At 36.0% G+C, this 24,404-nt stretch overlaps 1 protein-coding gene across 1 annotated transcript in view; it reads left to right on the forward strand.

Moving 5' to 3' along the window:
- The window catches only part of FAF1 (Fas associated factor 1), a 428,908-nt gene that overhangs the window by 299,390 nt on the left and 105,114 nt on the right, over positions 1–24,404 (forward strand). The window contains exons 12-13 of the mRNA XM_047789144.1: positions 444–525; positions 16,447–16,601. Coding sequence (XP_047645100.1) covers positions 444–525; positions 16,447–16,601 — 237 coding nt within the window. The remainder of the gene's footprint in view (positions 1–443; positions 526–16,446; positions 16,602–24,404) is intronic.

Below are 24,404 nucleotides of genomic sequence, written 5' to 3' on the forward strand. Positions count from 1 at the left end.
CTAAATATTATTGTAAATGATATTTCTCTTTAGTTCTATTTTCTTATGTAATTTGGAAACTTTGCAGGCTACTGTTTTTTTCCCCCTCTCTGTTGAACTTCCGGAATAAGTTAACTAAAATGGAAAGTTAAGACTATACTAACTAGGAAAATCTTGTGAAAGTGGGTAGCAGGAATTGCTGCTTATAAATGGCATGGCTTCATACTTATTAAATCTATTTGCTAGATGTACTTGAGAGTCCAGTGTTCTGATATACCAGCATAGGTCAATAAGAATTCTAAAAACTAATGAGTCTCATTCCTAAGCCTTTAAAGAAATGTTTTAATGTTTGGTCTATACTTGAGACATTAGCCCCAACATTTACTTAAAATTCATTGGTTAAACATGTGAAACGAAGTAAATTTGAAACATATTTGAATTAACAGATTCAAATTTTTTCATAGATATGGTGACTGCCACCCTGTATTTTTTATTGGCTCATTGGAAGCTGCTTTTCAAGAGGCCTTCTATGTGAAAGCCCGAGATGTAAGTGCAATCGTACTTTTTCTGATTAAAAAGTGCATCCTATAGGTTTACCACCAGGCGTAAGGCAGAGCTTACTGTCTTCTGTTTTTTTCAAATTGAAAACTTGATTTTGTTTATGGTTCATCTGTTAATCTATTTGTCACCAAGGTGCCCATTTCAGAGGGGCAGTACTATGATAGGACTCTTGCAGAAAGCCTCATAAAGCTCTGAAACAGGGATTTTTCATAGGCGTAAAAAAGGGTAGACATGCTTAGAAGGGACCAAGCTATGTGTTTGTATTGTTTTGTGTTACATGGGATTGACAAGTTCTTGCTAAAGGATTTGTCCTTCAATCTTTTCCCCAAATAATTATTCCACCTAATATTTACATCTCATAACTGTAATACTTTTTTTCCTAAAAGTCATTTTAGACAACAAAAGGATTTTTCTTTAGATGTAAACTGGGTCACCTTGCTGTATAGTAGAAAATTGACGGAACACTGTAAACCAGCTATAACGGAAAAAATAGAAATCATTATAAATGAAAAAAAAAAGAAATGAGCTCTGTGATTTTGAAATCAAGTAGATTGAAGCATATAACGAGAATTAGAAGTTATGTTTTGAACAAGAAGATTCTATGCAACTGCTCTATTTATATGTTAACACAGTGGTTGAGACCTGTTATCTGGCTTCTGCCTATCTATAGCCTCAGCTCTTCCATTCCCTGCCTTACACTTAATAAATCTAGCAATAGTGTACCATTTGTATTTCCCCATAATTTTACTCTTTTCATGCTGCCCTGCCGTCAAAAATACCTTTCACCCTGCTCTTTACTTGGTCAACTCCTACTCTTCCACACGCACCCCTTTAGTACTTTGCAATAATGCTTTGCTTTTAATTATCCATTCTCTCTCTTGATGTGTTTTCTCATATGCTGCAGATGTAGCCTTAAAAGAATGAGGGGAAAAAAATCTATTTTTTATATATATTTTTCTATATTAAATGGATTTTATTTTTAAGAAAATATATATTTATTATAATACAGGTTTATAGTTTCCATAAAAAACAGATATATGTTAAGATACTGAAAAGCAAAAAGAATATATTCTAACACATATTAACTTTATGATATATGTTCTTTCCATATTTCTATTATATATTGCACTGAGTACATTTATGCATGTTTAATATAAAATTGGTCACGTTATAACCCTGTTAAAGCGCTTATTTTCCACTTTTAATACTATCTGATCGTTTACTTATATTTTATAATATTAACTTTTATTAAAACAATTTTAATACAGAAAAATTAAAAGAATAGTAAACACCCATATCTCCTATATGTAGGTTTAATAATTACTAAAATTTTGCCATGTTTGCTTCTTCTGTATACAAGGCATCCCAAAGTTTTAATGGGATTTTTAAGCCTTATAACTTCAGAAGTTTAACTTCTGCACACTTATAAAAGAACAGTATTAGAAATTTAATTGTTTATATTATTTATACTTACTATAGATTTATGATTTTGATGAATAAATTTTTTTTTCTTTTTGCAGTCATACCTGTGGCATATGGAAATTCCTGGGGCTAGGGATCAAATTGGAGATGCAGCTGCAGGCCTACACCACAGCCACAGCAACACCGGATCGAAGCTACATCTGTGACCTGTGCCGCAGCTTGCAGCAATGCTGGATCCTTAACCCACTGAGTGAGGCTAGGGATCAAACCCACAACCTCACAGACACTATGTTGGGCACTCCATGAATGAGTTTTTTAATGGTAAATTTTTGTTTCAGTTCCTTTCTTATTGAAAATGGCAAATATTGACCAGAATAGAATTTAAATTTATAATTAAAAATACACAGAAAAACGTCATGACTCGGTGGTTGGCGAACCCAACTAGTACCCATGAGAACACGGGTTCATTCCCTGGCCTTGCTTAGTGGGTTAAGGATCTGACGTTGCCATGAGCTGTGGTGTAGGTTACAGACGTGGCTCGGATCCCTGGTTGCTGTGGTTATGGCTGGCTGCTGTAGCTCCGATTCGACCCCTAGCCTGGCAACTTCCATATGCTACAGGTGCAGCCCTAAAAAGACCAAAAAAAAAAAAAAAAATCACAGAAACAAACAAATGTAAAAGAAATATAAAGTTGCAAATGATTTTTTTTAAGTTTTAGCAATTAAACTTTTGAAATTAAAACTTAAACTGCATAAAACATTTAGGATACCCCTATTATTCATTATTTTTTGCTAAGCCATTTCAGATTGAATCATACACATATTTTACCCCTAAAAACATTTGCATGCACTTTCTAAAAATAATGATAACCTCTATGGTATCATAATACCATTATCACATATAACATAATTGACAATAATTTTCTAAGGTATATCATCTGATATCCAGTGCATTTTCAAACTTCACCAGTTATCCTCCAGTGAAAATGTCTTTTTAACTTTTTTGGGGAAACTGTGATCCCTCAAGGATCATGAATTATATTTGCTTGTTAGAATTTTTTTAAGCTTTAATTATTTTTATTTTTATTTATTTATTTTTTTTGAGCAGACACCCCCTCTCTTCTCCCCCTGCCCCTTTTTATGACATTTGCTTTGTGAAGAAATCATGATGGATAGTTTATCGATTGTTCCAGATTCTGGATTTGTGTGATTGTTTCCTTACTATATTATTTAACTTGTTCCTCTATTTCCTGAGAAATGGATATTAGTCCTAAAAGCTTTGTTAGATTCAGGTTAATTTTTTTTTTTTTTGGCAAAAATGCTTTGTGAGTAATGCTGAATACGTTGTTGTAACAGGATTTTTAATGGCTGTAGAGTCTTAGTATGGCAATGTTATTATTTAAACAGTCTCTATTGTTGAATATAAAAATGTCTGAAGGAGTAATTATAGCTTTAAAATAATCTATTTTTCAATCTATTCCTGAATAAGAATGTATTTGGGATTAATCTGTCTCTGTTTTCCAGCAAGCCTGCTAAACAGTTGAAGTAGCTAGAAAATATGAGCGCCTTTGATAACCTAAATATAGCTCCCAAATAAGCATAGACATCTTTTAAATCCTATTTTAAAAGCTACTATAAGATAAACAATGAATACCTTAAACATACAACTTTAAGTGATGATATATTACTTAAATGTATAGTATATAATAGATGAAAAAACTTTGTGCTAAGTATCTTTATACTGTAAATTGGCATTTGGATTTTTTCAGACTGATAATCCCCAGGGGAGCATACACTCTTTCTTATTAACTTCTGGGTATTTCTAATGAAACAATTGTTTGCTTTTGGTTTGTGTATTAGTGTTTTAACAACTGAAAATCACTGGTTCATATAATTAAATGTTTTATTTCATATTAGGCTCATACCAAAATCCACTGACCCCACTGGACTCCTCAACTGTCTTTAGTTTTTTTTCCCCTTGTCCAGGGCTTTTTTCTTTCCTTATTTCACTTTTCCAAGTTAAAGATCAACAATGGTTTGTGTATCATTTATTTATTTATTTATTTAATTTATTTATTTATTGCTTTTTAGGGCCAATGATCAAACCTGACACCTCATGGTTCGTATTTGGATTCATTTATGCTGCGCCATGATGGGAACTCCTATGTATCATTTATTACATTGCTCTAAACTTAAATAAAACTTATCATGTGATGGATAAGTTATTCAAAACTAAGTCTAAGCAGGGACATTGATTACAGTCATCAACCAAAATATGTACATCTCCTTTTGAAATTAAAGAGGATTGTATAGAAAGTTTAGAAATAGTACTGCTACTTTAACTTTATATAGTGGTCTATGCTTTATGATAACGTTTTCCTTTCCGTATCTCATTGGAACCCCACAGCAAACCAGTGAGATACAGATATATAATGTCACTATTCCCATTGTAGAGATGAGGAAGCTCAGAAAAGCTACATGACTTAACCAAAGGCTAATCAAGAGGTAAGCAGTAGAGGCCAAATAAGAGCCCAGTTGTTCCAGCACAGATAAATATGGTTTATACATTACCATCATACTTCCAAAAGCTTTTCAATGCTAACTGCTATGCTGCAGGATTCCATTATCAAACTTCATCTCTCCTTTTCAGAGTTCACATTAGAGAATTAAAACACATCTTTTTCAATATTTTCTTAAACTTCTGAATTAATAATTTTTAAGAAAACAGTTTGCTGATGTTCAGATATTTTAAGGCAAGTATGACTGATACTGTGGCATTCTTACTGAGTTTCTTTCGTCTTAAACATCACATGTTTAATTTAAACTGTGGGAGGCACATTAATTTTACCAGGGCAGCAGATGAGCCTTGAGCACCAGCATTCTTCACTTGAAGTGAGAAATTGAGTTCCAAGAGTAAATAAAAACAAGATTGAAGGTTTAAATCCTCTGCTAGGCTTTTTGAACTTATATACTCATTAAATGTTTATTGGAGTGGTGGGATTACAAAGGATTTGGGGAGCTTCATCAACTGGTATATAGTTAATCACTAAGTAAAACACTACATTTGATAAAGTGTTTCTCACGATGCCACATTCAATCCATCTTAATGAAAACTGCTTCAAACTGATTTCATTTGAGAGCACTTGGTGAGAGTACTCATAGTTCTTTCTGCCTTTTTCATGAGGCATTTACAATACTGTTCAAAGCAGAGCTCCAATTTCAGTAAAACAGGTATTCTAAGTTCTTGTGTTTAAGCGTATTGTGACAAAGTTTTGACTTCTCACAACGAGTCAATCAGTTTTATGATCTCCTCCCTTGCCCGTAACTGTTGGAAATCTTCGTTGAGTTGAAGACCATAAATATTTATCACATGCCAGCTGAGGACCTAGAATATAGAGGTTTCCTGCCCTTGAGATGCTCACAGTCTAGTGGGGAAGATAAGACAATATAAATAGATCCATTCAGTATAAAATGCTGTAGAAGCAAAGAAGAGTGGTACTTTATCGACCTTAGAAGCTCAGGGAGATTTCTATAAGAGGTACCTCTGATCTGACTCTTATAAGATGAATAAAACTTAGGCAAATAAAATTCTAAACAGAAGGAAAGTCTAAAGCAAAGGCCAGAAGATTAAAATCGAGGGAATTACAACCAAAAAATTAAGACAGAGAGCAAAAAATACAAGACAGTTGGATTTCAAGTCGTGATAGACTGGGAAGATCAACAGGGGCATGGAGGGGTCTGGTATTAGCTGGCATTTAAAAAATATTTGTTGAATGAAGCTTATATGTGGTTTAGATAAGTGAGAGACAGTAGTTAGCTTTCTTAATTCTGGTAGTAGAAGAGTTACTACTGGCCACACCATGATTTCCTTGGACTTTTCTTAAAGAAATTTCTGTTGCTCCATATAGCCTCCCTACCTCTCAGTCCTGCTGTCCCTGAATTCTCTTCACAACAAAAAGTACCTTAGAGAATGATTAGACATTTATAGCAACTAAAAATCAAAAGCAATAAAAATCCCACTGCCAAGGTTTATCTCCCATGTGAAGGATTGTTCCTTTCCCAGCAGCTCGTTGGGAGACTGAGCTTTGCTCTCGGTAATTCTGTTACACCTCCTTAGATCTTCACTTCAGACTTAGTGCTGTTTCCAAACATTCACATAAATTAAGGAAACCAGTGCTTTAGTTCTCGATTTCCCACTTAATAATTCTGTGGTCCCGAACAAGTAATGAGCCTGTTTCTAATCTGGGGGGCAGTGGGAAAATGATGATAATACGTATCGACTTTATGTGGTTGTTTTGAGGATTACGTTGAATCTATTCATAAATGCACCCAGCATCATAGCTAAGTGCTTTTAAACAGTTTTGAACAAAATTGAGAAATGTTTGCAAAATAAAATTGTTTTTCTTATGCAATTCATGACCTAGCTCTGAGAACAGTTCCAGAAAGGAATTTTGAAAGCCCCTTTGATCATTTACAGTACTAAAATGAATGTTTTACTTAAACAGTGCTTGTTAATTATCAAGTTTTGTTACATTAATTTTAAAAAGTCAGCCCATTTTAAAGTTGTACTATTTCTGTTTCCTCAAGTTAAAAGAAATCTAAATATATGACTGGTCAGTGTTTTTGCTTTTGTTTTTATTAAAGTATAGTTGATTTACAGTATTGTGCCAATTTCTGCTGTACAGTAAAGTGACCCAGTCATACATATATATATATATATATATATATATATATATATATATGATAACATATATACATTGTTTTTCTTATATTATCATTCATCATGGTCTGTCCAAAGAGATTGATCAGGGTTTTTTAGGCAAAATAAGTTTTACTCAAATCTGAAACCACAACCGTAGTTGGTGAGTTTCTAGCACTCCACCATCTAGAAAAACCCGGCAAACAAACTTATTTGTGCTTTGGAAAATATGCCCAGTCTGTTCATCTTGTCTTTGTTTTCTTTTCAATTTAAATTCCTTAAAGGCAGACAGTGTCTTTTGAGTAATTTTATATGACAGCTAAGCCAGTATCCTGCACGTGTGTGACATAAGAACGATAATGCTTGTATAATTTTTTAAATGTTTTCACTATAAAGTAAAATGTTTGTTAAAAAAAGAAAACATATGCATTTAAAGTAGAAAATGAATTACTTCATAATCCCAAACCTGAAAATAACCACTATTAAATATTTTACATATTTAATGTTTACGTGATTTTTTTAAAAGTCTCCAAACATGTGTATCAGTAAAAATATTGATATATTTTGCATAAATGCAACCATACCAAGTACCCTATTCTGTATGTAATTAGATATTTCCACTAAACTGGATATTGTTAGTACCATATTTAGAATTTGCCTCTAGTTTTCCAAGTTATCAGATCTCTATAATTAAAATTATAAAAATTTTTAGTGTCTATATGAAAATGATTTTTAAATGAAAAATTTATTAATTTAGTTTTAAGATATGCTGCTTGTGTAAAACATTCTTCTGAGTGTACTGCTGTTCACCATTTTTTGAGAACTATATAACCATATTTGAAAAGCAATATAGGTAAAATTTGTTAAAATATCAAAAGCAAAGCTGAGTTTTTATTAGTAGGCTTTACTTATATTTGTATCATTTCTCCCAAAGATTCTTCCCTGTCCTTAGAAAGTATTTGTTACTCACATTACCTATTTTAAAAGGATAAAATTCTGAATTGGATCTCTAAGTATTTCATCTATAAATTCAAGAAATCTGTTCCATGGAGTTCCCTGGTGGCCTAGCGGTTAAAGATCTGGCATTGTCACTGCAGTGGTATGAGTTTCATTCCTGGCCTGGGAACTTCTGCATGCCATGTGTGTGGCCAAGAAAAAAAAGAAATCTGTTCCATATCTAATCTTAAATATTTTCACTTAAAAATGAAAGAAATGGTGGAACGAAAACTAAGTGAATTTTTTTTTTTTTTTTTGGCTGTGCCTGTGACATGTGGAAGTTCCTGGGCAAGAGATTGAACTGGCGCCACAGCAGCAAACCAAGCCACTGCAGTGACAATGCCAGATCCTTAACCTGCTACACCACACAGAACTCCCAAGTGGAATTCTTATATTTGAATTCTGGGTCCCCCTTTACTTGCTCTGTGCAATTAAAATTAGTTTCCTTAATCTCTCTGAGCATCAATTTAAAATTTTGTATCATAATACATACCTCACAAGGTTAACCAAAAAAAATTAATATAAGTAAAATATCTTCAAAATACATGTGAAACATCCTTAAGATTATTTGCTTAGAGTAGGTGGATATTGAATAAATCAGGCAGATTTGGATTTGAAACTGGACCCTGATACTGACTAGTTATGTAAGCCTCTATTTTATTTTCTCTGAAATGGAAATAAAAATATCTTGGCAATTAACCCAGCTTGGAATAATGAATCCTTACCTTAACAGTAACCGAGTTACTCAGATGCACATGTTAGAGAAGATGAATATAGGCCTGCATTAATTGGTAAATGTGGTACATGTCAGGGAACAGTAGAAAATAAGGCTAAAATAGAGAAGTAGATTTCGTCATGGAAATCTCTGAGTGCCAGCTAAAGACTTTCATTATTGTTAGGTAGTGATTAGCTTTTGCAAATTTTTAAAGAAGAGGGTGACACCATCAGAGGAATAAGCAATATGGTGGCAGTTTGTAGGATGGATGGGAAGGGAGAAATTGGCAGCAGAGACTGAGCAACAGTACGTTTGTACGCGTGTAGTTGTGGAGTGTCCGACAATGATTAGAAAGTCATAGTGCAGTAATAGTACAATGCGGTTTACAAACTTTCTGGTTACTACCTCTCACAGTCTGTTAGCTTTTGTATACCTTTTATATATGTGTGTATTCTGGTATCCTGTTTCTCCCACACCCTCCTTTGGAGTGCTTAACAAAACAGAGTAATACCACTTTTGTCATACACCTACTCTAACATGTTCTGACCTTTCTTTCCTCTGTGAAGCATTTCAACAGAATATGTTGATTTATATTTGCCTTGTCATTTCCAATCTTTCGTAATTAACTATATTAAGAAAATTAAAGTATTTCTGATGTAAAATAGTTCATAGAACCTTTTTAGAGATATTGGAAGCTTAATTTCTCTAGTATATACACTTATGAAGAATTCTAAAAATCAGTAAAAAGAGGACAACAACCCAGTATGAACAAGCAATATAAGCAACTGTTTCACAGGAAAGGAAGTAAAAAGTTTGCTGTAACAGCCAATCACTCAGGCTACCAATTTCCTTATTCATAAAAACTTTAGTCAGATTTCTCTTCCTCAAAGATATTTTATGACCTGAGTATTACAGTTTGAACAGTGAAAACTGATAAAGCTCTGTACCTAGTGAGCATTTGTCAGCTTATTTTATGAAGAGAGTTTGAGTTTTCCTTAGGCTTTTTGATTTGTTTGTTTAACCTGTGACTTTCATATGAGAGTTCTCCCTGTGTGAGATTCAAACACATCTGTGTCTTCAAGCGTTCATTGTGCCATCCCAAAATCTGCTTCAGAAAGTGTGAGGAAAAAGACGCCATCCTGGCATCTCCTGATCTTCGAAAGCTGGTTCCTTTTAGAACCTCTCTAGTTGATTACTGACTATTGGTCCCTGAACTCAGCTTTGGGAGCCAAAATAGGCAGAGTGTCACAATTCTTTCCTTAAATCAGTCTACACTCTGGTTCTTCACTCTTCAAAAATTACTAGCTTGGAGTTCTTTCAACACATCAGGCCATTGATATCACAGGGCCTTTCCCAACTTTTTCTCTTTGTTTATCATCTTTCTCTCTTTTTATTTATTTTTTTAATTTTTATTATTTATTTATTTATTTATTTATTTATTTATTTATTTATTTTGCTTTTTAGGGCCACACCCATGGTACGTGGAAGTTCCCATGCTAGGGGTTGAATTGGAGCTACAGCTCCCAGCCTACACCACAGCCACATCAACTCAGGATCCCAGCCATGTCTGCAGCCTATAGCACAGCTCACAGCAATGCCGGATCCTTAACCCACTGAGCGAGTTCAGGGCTTGAATCTGCATCCTCACGGATACTAGTTGGATTCATTTCTGCTGAGCCACGATAGGAACTCCTTGCTTTTCTTCTTTTTCACTTTTCTTTTCCTGTTACCTAAATTTAAAATTTAACTCGTGTCACCATCATAAAGAAGCAGCCAATCTAGTGTTCATGCCTAGACCCAAGGACCACCTCTGTTATAGCATAGCACTCATATCGCCACTCCCATCTAGACAGAGTTAGACTTTTAGATCTCTATGTCACCCAAGGCACAGAAAAGAGAAGTGGCTTTCGCAAGGTCACACAGCTGGGAGGTGGCAAAGCAGGAATTTTAGTCCAAACAAGGTAGTGTCAAGCTGCTCTGCCTCCATTCTTGCTGTGTTTTGATCTTGAGTCATGGTCGAGTGCTGGACTGGAACTGTGAACATCCATAGGCAGGGATAGGATTGTGGAAGTGGGCACTATGCTGAGCGATGCCTAATTAGAGCCTGCTCTAAAACATTAGAATAGCTGCAAAGGACCTTTCGAGGTACTGGGAAAATTTGAATATGAACTCTACATTAGATGATGTCATTGTAGCAGCGTTAAATGTCTTAGGTGTCTTTAAAGAAATGTGGTTATGTAAGGGAATGTCCTTGTTTCTTAGGAGACAGGTACTAAAGTATTTAGAGTTGGAGGTGTCATGACATCTGCAACTTTAAATGTTTCCAGCAAAGAAGCATAAAAAGAATGATAGAGCAAATATGGCAAAATGTTAATAATTGATAAATCTAGATGAAATGTAAGTTTATTGTTGTATCAGGGTGTCAGTTGTTTGTATCAATAAACCATCCCCAAACTTGAAAAGAATGATAATGATTCTGATTATTGTAATGATAGTGGTGATAGAAAAGGAGACAGGAAATGGAAGGGGGAGGAATAAAGTTAGGTCCCAGTTTATGCAAAGGAAATTATTTTTAATTTTAATTCTTATACTGAAACAACGGTGTAATACTATTTCTAGAAATTACTTGTTATATCAACTTCAAAATTATTGAACACATAGATTATGGATGTGCTGATACTTCAAAAAAAGACAACTTCCGGAGTTCCCGTCATGGCTCAGTGGAAACAAATCCAACTAGCATCCATGAGGACGCGGGTTCAATCCCTGGCCTCCCTCATTGGGTTAAGGATCTGGCATTGCCAAGAGCTGTGGTGTAGGTTGCAGATTTGGCTCGGATCTAGCGTGGCTCTGGCTGTGGTATAGGCCAGCAGCTACAGCTCTGATTCAACCTCTAGCCTGGGAGTGCAGCCCTGAAAAAGAGAAAAAAATAAAATAAATTAAAAAAACAGACAACTTCCTTTTCATTCCATCAGCAAATATTTTCTGAGTGTCTGCTCTGTGTCTGGCTTATTTTAAGACATAGCCAGCTCATTTCTTCCAGCTCTAATGTTCTATGGTTCTGTGATCCTAAGTGTCTAAATACAATAGCTACTGTAGCTCAAGGCCAAGTCTCATTGGTTGCTGTCAGCTTGACATTTCCTAAGCATCAACTTAGTACTTTAGCTCCTGGATTTGAATGTGTAGGTTAGTGAGGCCCTGAAGGCACAGACACAAATAGGCATCCCAAACACTATTGCCCGTCGGAGAAATGAAGGAGCTGCATATAATCTTTAATATATTTTCATGTCAATCATTTATCTGGAAATGGCTTTTAGGTCCTTTATTTTGCATGGATAGTTCCACAATTTTGATCCTAACAGCTACATTTTATTCAGCAACTACTAGGTTATAAATAGGTATTTTACCTGCTTTATCCACAATCCTCGCAGCACGCATCTTGCCCCATAGTCACTGGTAAGTCACGGTTTATTTTAGCATAGAATTTTCTGTTACTTTAAAGCTTGGAGACTTTAACTGTGTTACCAAAACCTAGATCACTAAGAGGGAGTCTGAGGAGAGTATAGCTCGGCTGCTTGCCTTTGTCATCTGCCAGATTTACATCCTCTCTGCCAAATTAGAGAGGACAGATAAAATACAGGTTTCTTTTTTTTTTCTTTTTTTTTTTTGTCTTTTTGCTATTTCTTGGGCCGCTCCCGCGGCATATGGAGGTTCCCAGGCTAGGGGTCCAATCGGAGCTGTAGCCACCGGCCTACACCAGAGCCACAGCAACCCGGGATCTGAGCCGCGTCTGCAACCTACACCACAGCTCACGGCAACGCCAGATCCTTAACCCACTGAGCAAGGCCAGGGATCGAACCCGCAACCTCATGGTTCCTAGTCAGATTCATTAACCACTGCGCCACAACGGGAACTCCCAGGTTTCTTTTTAATACCTCAGTCTTACCGCTTACTGCAGTTAAATCTCTGCTTCCCTGTCTGCCACCCCTCTCCATCCCTAGCTCTTAGAGAGCAAGGGAACTTTGTTTTATTCATCTTGATATTCTCAATGCCTAACATACAAGCACTCCCTAAACGTTACTGAACGAAATTATTAATGGGGCTAAAGGGAAAAATGGGTTATAGTAATGGAAAACAAAATACTTTTTAAGCTTTTTTTCTGTGTAACTAGATGCCCTTTCTTCGGAAAAGCAGTTTTATGATATGTTGAAGCCACTTCTCACTGTTTTAACCTGTGTATATTTGAACTCAATAAAATAATCAGAGATCCAGGTCTGGGGTTCAGTTATGTGTGCCTATAATTTAATCAGAGATTTATGTAGCCCAAATTTAGTAGCATTTGCATATTATTGAGTCTTTATATTTTGTTTATTTTTACCGTCATAATAGCAGAAGAAAAATTGTTGAAAGCTTGTTATGTTTGCGAGAAAAGATTAAGATTATTCAGTTTTTCTTTTGAAAGCTGCTATGGGAGTACCTCCAACCCGAAGATCCTCTTCTGATACTCTTTGTATCTCCCCTTTCTCACAGTTTAGAGCTTAAAGTGAGAATTTTTTTTTTTTTAAGTGTGTTTTCCTGGCATCTCATGTTTAACAGTGTCAGGGGTTTGTGTCCCTGGAACGAAAACTGTTTCTCCAGAGCCTTTTTTCTCTCAGCTTCCAGTGAAAAGAGGGGCGAGGCGAGCCAGTCGCTTACCACAAAGCAATGCCACCACAAAGGAAAGATTAAGGGTTTAGAGAGAGGTCAATGTGGGTTTTTCTCTAACTAAACACTTTCCTAAAGTTTCCTTGTGGAAAAATAATGAAGTCATCTCAGAGTTTTTAAAGAATTTTTATTTCTTTTTCACCGTCTGCATTCGCTTGTCTTCTCAGCATGGATGTTTAATCTTCCTAGGCTTTGTGAATTGGCCCAAATGAATAAGTGGTGAGCTGTCTCTCTAGGAGCTAGAGGCTTATTCTAAGGGCCTAATCACTGAGTAAACACATCTTTGCCCTCCCTCTCACAACTGCGATATAATAGTCGAGATTCTAGCACAGTAACCTGGATATTGCAGGGACCAATGCTTTGAAATGCAGAATGGTTGATCCTCCAAAACAGACAGTGCCTGATCTTCGCCTGCCTCTTTCTTCTTTTTTAAATTAAATATTGCCAAAGAGATGCTGTTTTATTGCTTGATATTGTGCATTAGTGCCCTGGATTTCCAAGTTTAGTTTCAGTCAACACTGTCGGCTGCACTTATAGGGAACTCTCCATGTTGGGTTTCTTAGTAGCCTCTTCAGCACATGTGTGTTTGGTTTGGAAGAGCATTTAAATTAAATCAGTGAAATAGCAATGTAAATCACTAATCTCTTTCCCAAAGTCTAAGTCTAAATGTTCCATTGCAGTGTTCTTGAGAGAAATAGGCATTTTAAAGATTTAGCCATTGCCATTGTTTGGTTAGAAATATGCTGATTCAAAAGTGGACAGCTCTCTTGTTCCCAGTGTCTCATTAAATGTAGTTGCTGCGATACGATCAAGCAGAATTAGAGGTTGACATCCCTCTGTCTATTCAGCTAGAGAGCTTCTAAGAAGAGGAGCTCTGAATTTGTTAGTGCTGCCAGATTCGTGTTCCTTTCCCTAAAACAGCAGATTTCTAGATTTGTTTACTAGGAGTGATTTGGCATTGCTGCTGCCATTTGGTGATTTTTTGGTTTTTGTTTGTTTGTTTAGGCCAGAGGTCTGTGGTTGATATCAGCATTCACGTTTCCCTCATCAAACACACTGAGATCTATGCTAACTTAGGGATGCGAAAGAAACTGAAAGAGACCCAGTCCTCACCCTTGGGAGATTTTGTCTAGGGGGAAAACTGGTAATAGAAGAGACAGAGGCCCAGAAAGGGAAGCTCTTAACGCTGCCTGAAGGAATTAGGGAAGATCTCATAGAATCATTTGCTTTGAGCCTTAAAAGATGGTAGGAATTTTCCAGATGAGTATCTCTCCAACAATGTATCTGATTACAAACTTCCTAGATATCAGCTGCTGGTATCTGCAGACAGCAACAGAGATGAAGAAACCCTAAAGCTTTTTTGTTCACTGTTTTATCACCACTGCTTCCTACCGGGCCTGACACAAAAAATATTTTAGCACATGCTGAATGAATGAATGAGTTGATACATGGAAGCAGCTACTGTTGGAGTAGCTGAGCTGTTTACACTCCAAGAATTTTATCCTTATTCCCATTACATGCTGTCTCTGAGGCCCCCAGAAGTACTGACGTATAAGCAGTAACCAGCCTGGTGCCTTAATATTCTACAAGCACTCCAAGCTTTGACTATAGTGAGGTTGGGTTCCCTGCTACTTCTATTTTTTTTTGTCTTTTGTCTTTTTTGTTGTTGTTGTTGTTGTTGTTGCTATTTCTTGGGCCGCTCCTGCGGCATATGGAGGTTCCCAGGTTAGGGGTTGAATCGGAACTGTAGCCACCGGCCTACGCCAGAGCCACAGCAATGCGGGATCCGAGCTGCGTCTGCAACCTACACCACAGCTCACGGCAACGCCGGGTCCTTAACCCACTGAGCAAGGGCAGGGACCGAACCCGCAACCTCATGGTTCCTAGTCGGATTCGTTAACCACTGCGCCACGACGGGAACTGCCCCCTGCTACTTCTATAGTATCGAAGAAAGAACATTAGGCTTGGAGTTAGTTAATCTGGGTTCCAGTCCCAAACGTACTACTTCCTTACTGGTTGTGGGATTGAGGCTAAATCAGCTTTACAAGTTCCCTTTCCTCAGAGTTAAGAATATTATTTTACAAGTTTATTCAGGAGATTAAAGTAGATAATGGATATGTAACTAACAAATCCATTTTGGAGGCATCTACCTCTGGCTAGCCCCATCCACTACAAAATTACCCTTTGAAATGTTTTAATGATTTAAATGTTTTAATGATTACTAATATTACTATTAGACTTAGGATTAATTCTCAGGATAAGCATCTAACTTTTATCAACATGAGCTTTTTTTCCCATAAAAAGTCCTTCTTTTGTTTAGAATCCCACACAGCAAGTTTTTCTTCATCACATCCTTACTTAATATGAAGGGAAGGGCCCTAATCGTCCTTGAAATTTTCCTTTGCCTGAATCTCACAGATCAGTTTGTATGTTATTGTCTTTAGCATGAAATTTTATCTTTCCTTTTCCTGGTAACTGACTGTTCTTAAACTCAGCTCTTCTTCAAGGTAGCAGCAAGATGTTAGTTAAGGACTGTTAAGGTGCTTTAATTGTTAACCTCCTTGTGGTTAAAGTTCACATGTTGCAAGTGATGTTCCTCAATTTCGGTTTTTAGTTTCAGTTATTTTGTTGATTGTCCAGCTATGACAGAGGATACTTTTAACAGAGCAGATGTCATATCTTGAAAGCAAGTTTTATCAGGCAAGAGGGAAAGAATAATTTTCCATATGAGAAACAACATTGGACATTTTCTGAAATATAAACTGGAAAGAATCATGTGAAGTGAACACTTTTCTGTCATCCTTTTAAATGGCATTTAGATGTTACATGCTCTTAAATACGGACTTTGATATAGGAACACATTAAGGGCTTTGAAATTACCAATGGAACTAAAACAAAAGTTTCAGACTTTTTTATTTCAAGTAGAAGAGACTATTCAGTATTCAAATAAAAAATAAGAGATTTTGGCATTCAATCTTAATCAGTATTTTTTCTCTGTAGAGTTGAATAGTTCAAAATTAATTTTCACTTTACATATAAAGTATGTATTAAATACGAAGAATGGTAATATTTTGTTTAAAGAAAATGCAATTCTGTTGTAATTTCTGCTTGAGATAGGCTTGCACATGTTAATACAAATCTGACAGCAGTCTGTGAAACAGAATATAATCATCCTAGCCTTTTTAGAGTGTAAGGAAGCAAAATGTATTCGTATTAGTAGATGCTTTAGGAGCTCCAGGTGTCAGGTACTCTTTTAGGGAATAACATTTAGTTTTTATCTTTGTTGTTTGTATTGACTGTGCCTTTGCAAAACTGAAGAAATCTTACATTAGTGGATATTTTAAATCATCCATTTTTTCTCTTCTTTTCAGAGAAAGCTTCTTGCTATCTACCTCCACCATGATGAAAGTGTATTAACCAACGTGTTCTGCTCACAAATGCTTTGTGCTGAATCTATTGTCTCTTATCTGAGTCAAAATTTTATAACCTGGGCTTGGGATCTGACAAAGGACGCCAACAGAGCAAGGTAATACTGTTGTTCGTAAGTGATAAGCAAGGTAATACTGTTGTTCATATTTTTTTAAAAAACATCATCATTGTATTTGGTTTCTTATCATCATAAACATTTTCATCCTTAGCATTAAATTCTCTATTACTACACTTAATTAGATAAAAGCTATTGGTTGTAGTTAACATATGCATTTAGTTATAATTATGAAAATATACCTTAACTTATAAAAGATTTCTTAAATTCAAGAATAACCCAAAAACCAAAACCAGTATACATTGTTCTCATCTTTTTGCAATAGGAGGCTATAGAACATTTCTGTGTACTGCATGTTCTACTGTTCTAATATGTTTTTAAACATTAAAATCTGTTTCTAATAATGTTCAGAAAAGACAAGAGAAGTCTAAAATATAATCCTGCTAGTCAGTTTATTTTTTAATAATTCTAGTGATGAAGGCAGGACATTCTGGACCAGTCCAGTGGAGTTGGTAAAAGCTTAACTCTAGCATATGCTAATTGATGTAATCGCTTTATTGCACACATTCTTTTGCACACAGCCAGCGATACATCCATATTCTCAATAGGAAAAAAAAAAAAATCCCTTTCTTAGCTGTCAGGATAAATTTACTTAGTTTGTTAATCATAATATTTGTCAGTGATGAATAATTCTTCATATTTTGCCTATTTAAGTTTCCCATCTGAAATATATTTCATCATGTTTAATTACACATGTGGCCGTAACATCCCATGATGCTACTTTGGGTGTGTTAACACAGTCATAATCACAGGCTGCTGGTTTATGAACAGGGAGATTAAATTAATTCATTTCAAGGCAATCTTATGGTAGTTACCTAATTTAAACGAATGTAGAACAATTAGAAATCATCTGATTTGTCTTTTTATTATTTTATGGCTCACTGAATTTTTACTCATTATTCAGACCTTGTTTTATGTAATCTGAATCTGAAAAGAAAGATGATTCTTCCCTTAAATGTGAAGCAAAAGAATGTTGAAGCAATTTCTTCATCTAATACTTCATTTCTTTAAGTAAATGGTTAGGAAATTTCATAGGATGACTTCGTTCTGCCTTGGAAATGTTCCCTGCTATACATAAATAAAGAACCTTTAGCACCTGTATTTGTTTAAATTAAATCAGGTTATTATTCACACTCAGTTAAAGGTGATGAAAAGCAGTGCCAAAAACAGATAAAAATGCAGCATCGAAGGTCTTTCATGAGGCAAAATACATAGACTGGAGACTTGGCTAAATCTTTTGCCATTCACTGGCAGTAAGGAATCTCCTCCTTTCCTTTTATCCACAACTTGATGGAGAAGGAAACACTATTTCTAAACCATCTGTAGTGGCTAAGTTCAGCAGGCTACCTGCTGTTATTTTGTTCTATCCTCCATTTAATTCCTTAGTTCCTTTTATTTTACAATGACAAAAAATTGCAGTGTAGTTTCTTTTGAAAAGCAGTGTTTGAGGGTTTTTTTTTATAACTGGCAATCAACAGCCATGTAATTGCTTTGTTATGTTTTACTAAAGAAGTCTGTTAAGTAGCACAACTTTGATACACTAGTAATAAGAGTTTGCAGGTTACAGAGACACCTGTGGTGACCAAAGCGACAGAAGCTGCTTATTAGAAAGAGCCAGTACAGCTGTGTCCTGTTAACTCCTTATGACACTTTTTTAAAACACAAAATAAAGGCCTTGTTTAAGGCTTTAGAGCTATTTCTCAATGAATTGCAGGACCAACTATGAAGTATGATAGGACATTTCAATCTAAAAAATTTCTAATTTTTTTAAAATGTGGCATCCTATTAGTTACTGTTAGGAAAATAAAAAGAAATGATATTAAAAACTAAATAGAAATATCTAGGAATTCAATTGATAAACATTTATAGGAATAAGAAACAGGGCATTGGAGAGAAAGAGAACATAATTTCTGGGATTTAAGATACTTGGCATCCTTATTCAAAGTCAGATTCTATCCATATTACAAATTAAAAGGTATTTTAAGTTAAAGTATTACATTTCTCTCTATAAAGTAATAAGTAAAAATTATGTAGCTACTGTTCATCCACAGCTCCTCATTATTATAGTTAAGGCCTATGGTGAAATTTAGACTTTATAAACAAGATTCACTGGAAAGGCATAAAAGAGAGTAGATTTCTTTTCGATATATGAATTTATAAGAGAATTAATAAGATTGATTTATTGCCTCAAAAAAAAGGTTTAGCTTTAGCTGCAGTTTTCTTGCCACTTATATAGTCATCTAAATAAAATTATCTGTTTCCATCTCTGTGATGTTTCTTGGATCTTTATCACATTTATCCGAAGATCTTTGTCATGAAAACTGATGTTATCATCCATTTGATGCTATCAACACTAAGTAGCAAAACCTAAAACTTTCCCTCTCAATTCAGTGGAAGTATGCTGCACTAATGTTCACTGACCAGTGGACTACATATATCTATCAAAGGTTGTTGTGCCGTCATTTGCTAGTACCAGGTAGTTAAAATCAGACTGATTGATATATGAAACTATAGAAGAGATTTCTAGACAGCGCAAAGTTTTCCTTTCAAGTCTTATTTCTTTGTTAAAAACTTTGAAAATGAATTCCTGGTGGATTTCTTGTCTGACCCCACAGCTGGTTATCCTAGTTTAGGCCAATCATAAATTTCAAGAGTCCTGAGGCGGTAAGCTCTTAGTCTGGATGCTTCCTTAGTGGTTTTCTGAGACTATGCTCTAATATGATAGCTGAGGACATTGATGCCCAAGATGAGAAGGGGCTTGTGAAGAAAATTTATTTTTGCCTAAGAAATTCTCAGCTTAAGCCTACGAAAACATTAGTCTTCATAATTTAGTGTGAATCTCCCCTGTTTGTAGAAGGTAAGTGGAGGATATTGAACTAAGTGAATGCTTTGGTAAAGTTACCAGTTTGAGAATTGCTTTTATAAGGCAAATTTCCTGATTTTGCTAACAAATGAGAATTAAAAAAAAAAACATTTCTGTAGAATGTCACTGGTATACACCCCTGTGATGTTAATGATTGCAATTTCCTACTTCCACAATTATTCTAGTAACTTTCTAAGGTGAATACTTAGGTTAATCAACTTACGTCTGTATAAGGGATTAGAATAATTTTCTAGATTGATCTTACAACATTCCAAATATAAACTGAGACATCAAACTTTAGCAGCAGTGATTATTTACCTGTTTTCTCCCTCACTAAATCATGGTCTTCTGGAAGGATGTTTTTGTTTTTTCGCTGTGCCCATGGCATGTGAAAGTTCCCTAGGCCAGGGATCAAACCCACGCCACAGCAGTAACCAGAACCACAGGAGTGACAACACTGGATCCTTAACCTACTGAACCACCAGGGAACTCCTGGAAAGACTTATTCATTTTATTTGCCTCATTAAACAAGGCACTTTACAAAATTCTAGGAGAAAGAAACTCAATAAGCATTTAGCAAGTGAATGTATACATCTAATTCCATCTAAGGATGTTGCCTATAATTTCAGTATTGTATATCTAAGTGGAGGTTTCTTAGAAAACTCTATATAGTCTTGTTGGCTGCCATTCTTTCTTAAAGCAGTAGATAGAAAGCCCTTGTTAGTCTTCAGAGGTTTTAGAGGGTATAATTTCCCAAATATCCGATTAAACAATAATCCTGATAGAAACAGTAGGATATACCTGTAAATGAAAGAACTAAAAACAGACAGATAATAGTAAACAGAGATCCTGCGAATCACTCTGGAAGTGACTAAAATACCTTAAGAAATGTATATATTCCTTCATCTTTATTCATTGAGTAAACATTTACTGAATGTTTGATATGAACTAGGAATGGTGCTATGCACTGAGGATGGAACGTTGAGAAAGACACGGTGCTGATGTTCAAAACACTCACAGTCCAGTAAGGAAAACAGACATAAGAGCCAGTATGTAATGTGAAATATGTTCAGTGTGCTTTGGGAGTATAGAGGAACTTCACACTGAGTTATTTTATCTGAGCAAGCCAGGGAAGGACTTGAAAGAGATGACACACAGAAGGTGATGATAGAATTTCACTCTTTCTACTCAGAAATTTTTATATTAACAACTTTCCTAGTTTATTAGGTTGCAGATATTTGCTATTCTTACAAAAGGGTATTGGTATTTTAAACCTCGTAATTAGCTATCTGAGCTGTGGAGGAGATAAAAAAATAGGTGGAGTTGGCCAACTAATATAATCTTGTATGATCCGAACCAAATTAAGGATTAAGGCCAAGCACTGGGATGGACAGACCCCAAGATGTTGTTCTGTTAGTGATTCACCCTGGTGTCGGCATGTACTGATAGGCAGACAGTGTTGCAGAGATCAAGTACTCTTAGAGATGTGTAACATATAGAAAAACATCTTGGGAGTTTCCGTTGTGGCTCAGTGATTAACGAATCCAACTAGGAACCATGAGGTTGTGGGTTTGATCCCTGGCCTCGCTCAGTGGGTTAAGGATCCAGTGCTGCCATGAGCTGTGGTATAGGTTGCCAACATAGCTCGGATCTGGCATTGCTGTGGCTCTGGCATAGGCCAGCAGCAACAGCTCCGATTAGACCCCTAGCCTGGGAACCTCCATACATGCTGCGGGTGCAGCCCGAAAAAGACCAAAAAAAAAGAAAAAGAAAAAAAAGAAAAAAAAATCTTGGATTTACCTAATACAATAAAATTATTTTTAGCATAGTATATTCTTAGTGAATGAATGCTTGGTCTGTGAAAGAATGATTTCTTAAAATTTAGAACAGGTTTCACCTTTAGGAAGCCTTGCCTCCTTCTGTTCTTGTCTTGCCTCAATCTGGATAAAAATGCACATTCTCTATGCTCCTATAATATCATTATACTAACTAGTACTATTGGCTCTCATTATATTGAATGTTTATTGCCTGTCTTCCTGCTAGGTTATCAGCTTCTCAAGGGAGCTTTGTCTGTAATCTCAATGCATTAAAGTGCCTTTTAAAAAATAAGTGTTATTTTGATAAGTAAACAAGTAATCTCTAATAGGCTTACTGAAACATAATGGATAAGAGAGACTAGCTTGGGTAGTGGAAAGAGCATTGGAAATGCTGTTCTGTCCCTCTCATTGTGTGATTTCTCCCACATCTATTATTAGGGCTAATAAAGTAAAATCCTTCAAAAGCCTTCTCCTTGCAGAATGAACTAAAAAATGACTAAACCAGACTGAGTTTAGTCCTCATCTGTTGCTGGCCCTGTAGCACTGGACTATCGTGGCCTATGCTCATGTGCCATAGGCATCTGCTGTCCATCTGGAAAAAGTAATGAATTCCAACAAAGATGAGTTTATCCAGTAATTCCAAGGTTTCTTCCCCAGACTCTCCAGGTCTCTGTGATACCCCTAAAGCACATTGGGCCTCTCACATTGGACCCTCTCAGATGGTGCTCTGAGCCTTCTGCATTGGTGGCAGCATTGATTAAACATGTCATAGGACCAGAATGCTGCACCAGCTCCTTGGTGAACTATGCCAAGAAGCTAGGCATAGGTCCATTTGGGCACCATCAGAATTAAATATAGATAGAACTATATAAAACACTAGCACAATAAGTGTTATATTTGCTTACCTCTATTACATCTATTTGAGACTGGGTGCATGGAAACATTGGCACACGAGTGCCATTGGTGCTAAGCTGCAGGTTCTTGACTGAAGTTGCTTCATCAAGGAAAGCCATATAACGTATATGGCGCCATAAACCACCAATATTAACCAGTAATAAGTGCGTTAATGGATATCACTTGTTTTGAACAGGAAGGCGCCCATGGCAAATGTCTTCATACATCCTGTATAGATATTGCTTTAAATTAGCTAATTCTAGAAAATTTAAACATTTGACTCGGATAATGCCAACTAAGTAATCATCCAGCTATGGGTGCTAAAAAATGAGTTAAGTTTCTCAGGTGAGAATGTTTCACACATCAGTGTACATGCTACAAAGTGTTAAATCAAACATTGCACACTATTTCTAAGCAATATTCAGAGTAGCTGCAGTAGTTCCCTGGGAATTGCTGACGGTGTCTAAGTTACACAGGTTGCATATAATGTACATAGCATTGTGTTAAGTTTCCATACACAGTACTAGTGTTCACAGACAGAATTCTGTTGCCTGTCATTATTAGCTTTTGAACTTAATGCCCTTGGGTGCAGTATTTCAGGTCACTGTAGACTTATGTTGCTGTGCTGACAGGGACTTGTTAGCCTTAAAACTCAAGTGATAGTTTTCCATATTACTTAATCTTTGGCAGAGTTAATTGGCTTAAATCTCTTATTATCAGTAGGCCGTCTTTGCCTGCACTTTCTATTTCAATAATTAGCCATATTCACAGTGGCTTACTCTGAATTCCAAACTACTAACTGGTTCATGCTTGGCTGAAGCCTAGCTGACCACATTACTCCAACCCTACACTTCCATTTGATCCAGCAAATATAGCCCAGGTGTGGGGTCCACATGGGAGACACAAGGAGTGTTAATTTCCAGCTGCTACCCTAGGAGCAGATATGGATTCTGCAGAAGTAGCTGATAAAACAGATGGACATGTTGTGGTCAGGGTACTAAGGCTTCCAGAGAGCCTTCATGGCAGATTTCCATATAATTTCCCCCAAACTTCTTATTTTCCTTTGTGACACATTTTCCTTCCAATACTTGTAAAGGAAATGTATTGCAATCCTAAACATCCCAGGTCAAGGCTTAATTAATGCTTTAAAATAAAGGTTCCAAAACACCAGGAGAGTTTGTCATTTTCTCCCTGGTTTGTTTTGTGAAGAGGGAGGAGAGAAGGTGAGGAGGAACCCCTCCTGTTCCATGATTACATCCTACCCACTCATTTTCTCCTTTTCTCCTCTGCTTTTGATTTTTAGTGGCGGTCTTAACAGAATGTCAAGATCAATTTGCAGCATGGTTTAACTCAAGGTTTGTGTTCTGCCAGCAGCAATTGTCCCTGCAAACAATGCCGTGTGTTCTTGTAACTTCAGAAGCTTTTAGAAGGATCATGGCAAGGGCAGCATCTAATGACTTTATTAGTGTAGGGTTTCAAAATGGGCTCAGTAATTGTTCATATCTCTTTGTCAACAAGTCATAATTACTGCTCAGCATTGTCCAAGGGTGCACTTGTGAATAGTTTCCTAATGGTACCGAAAGGAAGGAAAAGAGGGAAAGGATAAAGGTGATGGCCTCTTATAATTGAGAAGAAGCCAGTCTGTATATAGATGATGGCTAAACTGTTTATGATACATCCTTTACTCTTGTAATAATAGATAATTATCCTTTTAAAAGTGTTCTTTGAGATAATTTTAAATTATCAGTTTACAAGTTTTTTTTGTTTTTTTTTTGTTTGTTTTACTCTGACTGGATACTTCCCATACTGCTACATACTGCTATAATCATAACGACCTGGTGGTGCATGTATTATCTCTAAATCAAGCGTTTGTGTAAAAAATTTTTTCCTTGGAGTTAACCTAATTCGTGCTAGTCAAGAAATACGTATTTAACTTTGATCCAGTTGTCTGTTTTCACAGTCCACACGGAAACTGTGGTTAGAAAAGAACAAAACAAGGTGATACTGTTGACAAGACAGTCCAGAAGAACAACATTGAGTGTTTTATCAAATCCAGTTTTCCTTATGCACTAGGCTTTTCTTGTTACTCTCAGTGTTTGTCCTAAACACTGCGCTTTGCATATTCTAGGGATCTTGATTTTCAGAATCGGTATTAAAAGAATCATGGCCTTTTCAAGACGTACAAAGTTTGAGCTTCGCACCAAGCCTTTG

The sequence above is a fragment of the Phacochoerus africanus genome, chromosome 8 (assembly GCF_016906955.1).
Source record: "Phacochoerus africanus isolate WHEZ1 chromosome 8, ROS_Pafr_v1, whole genome shotgun sequence".
NCBI classification, from domain to species: Eukaryota; Metazoa; Chordata; class Mammalia; order Artiodactyla; family Suidae; genus Phacochoerus; species Phacochoerus africanus.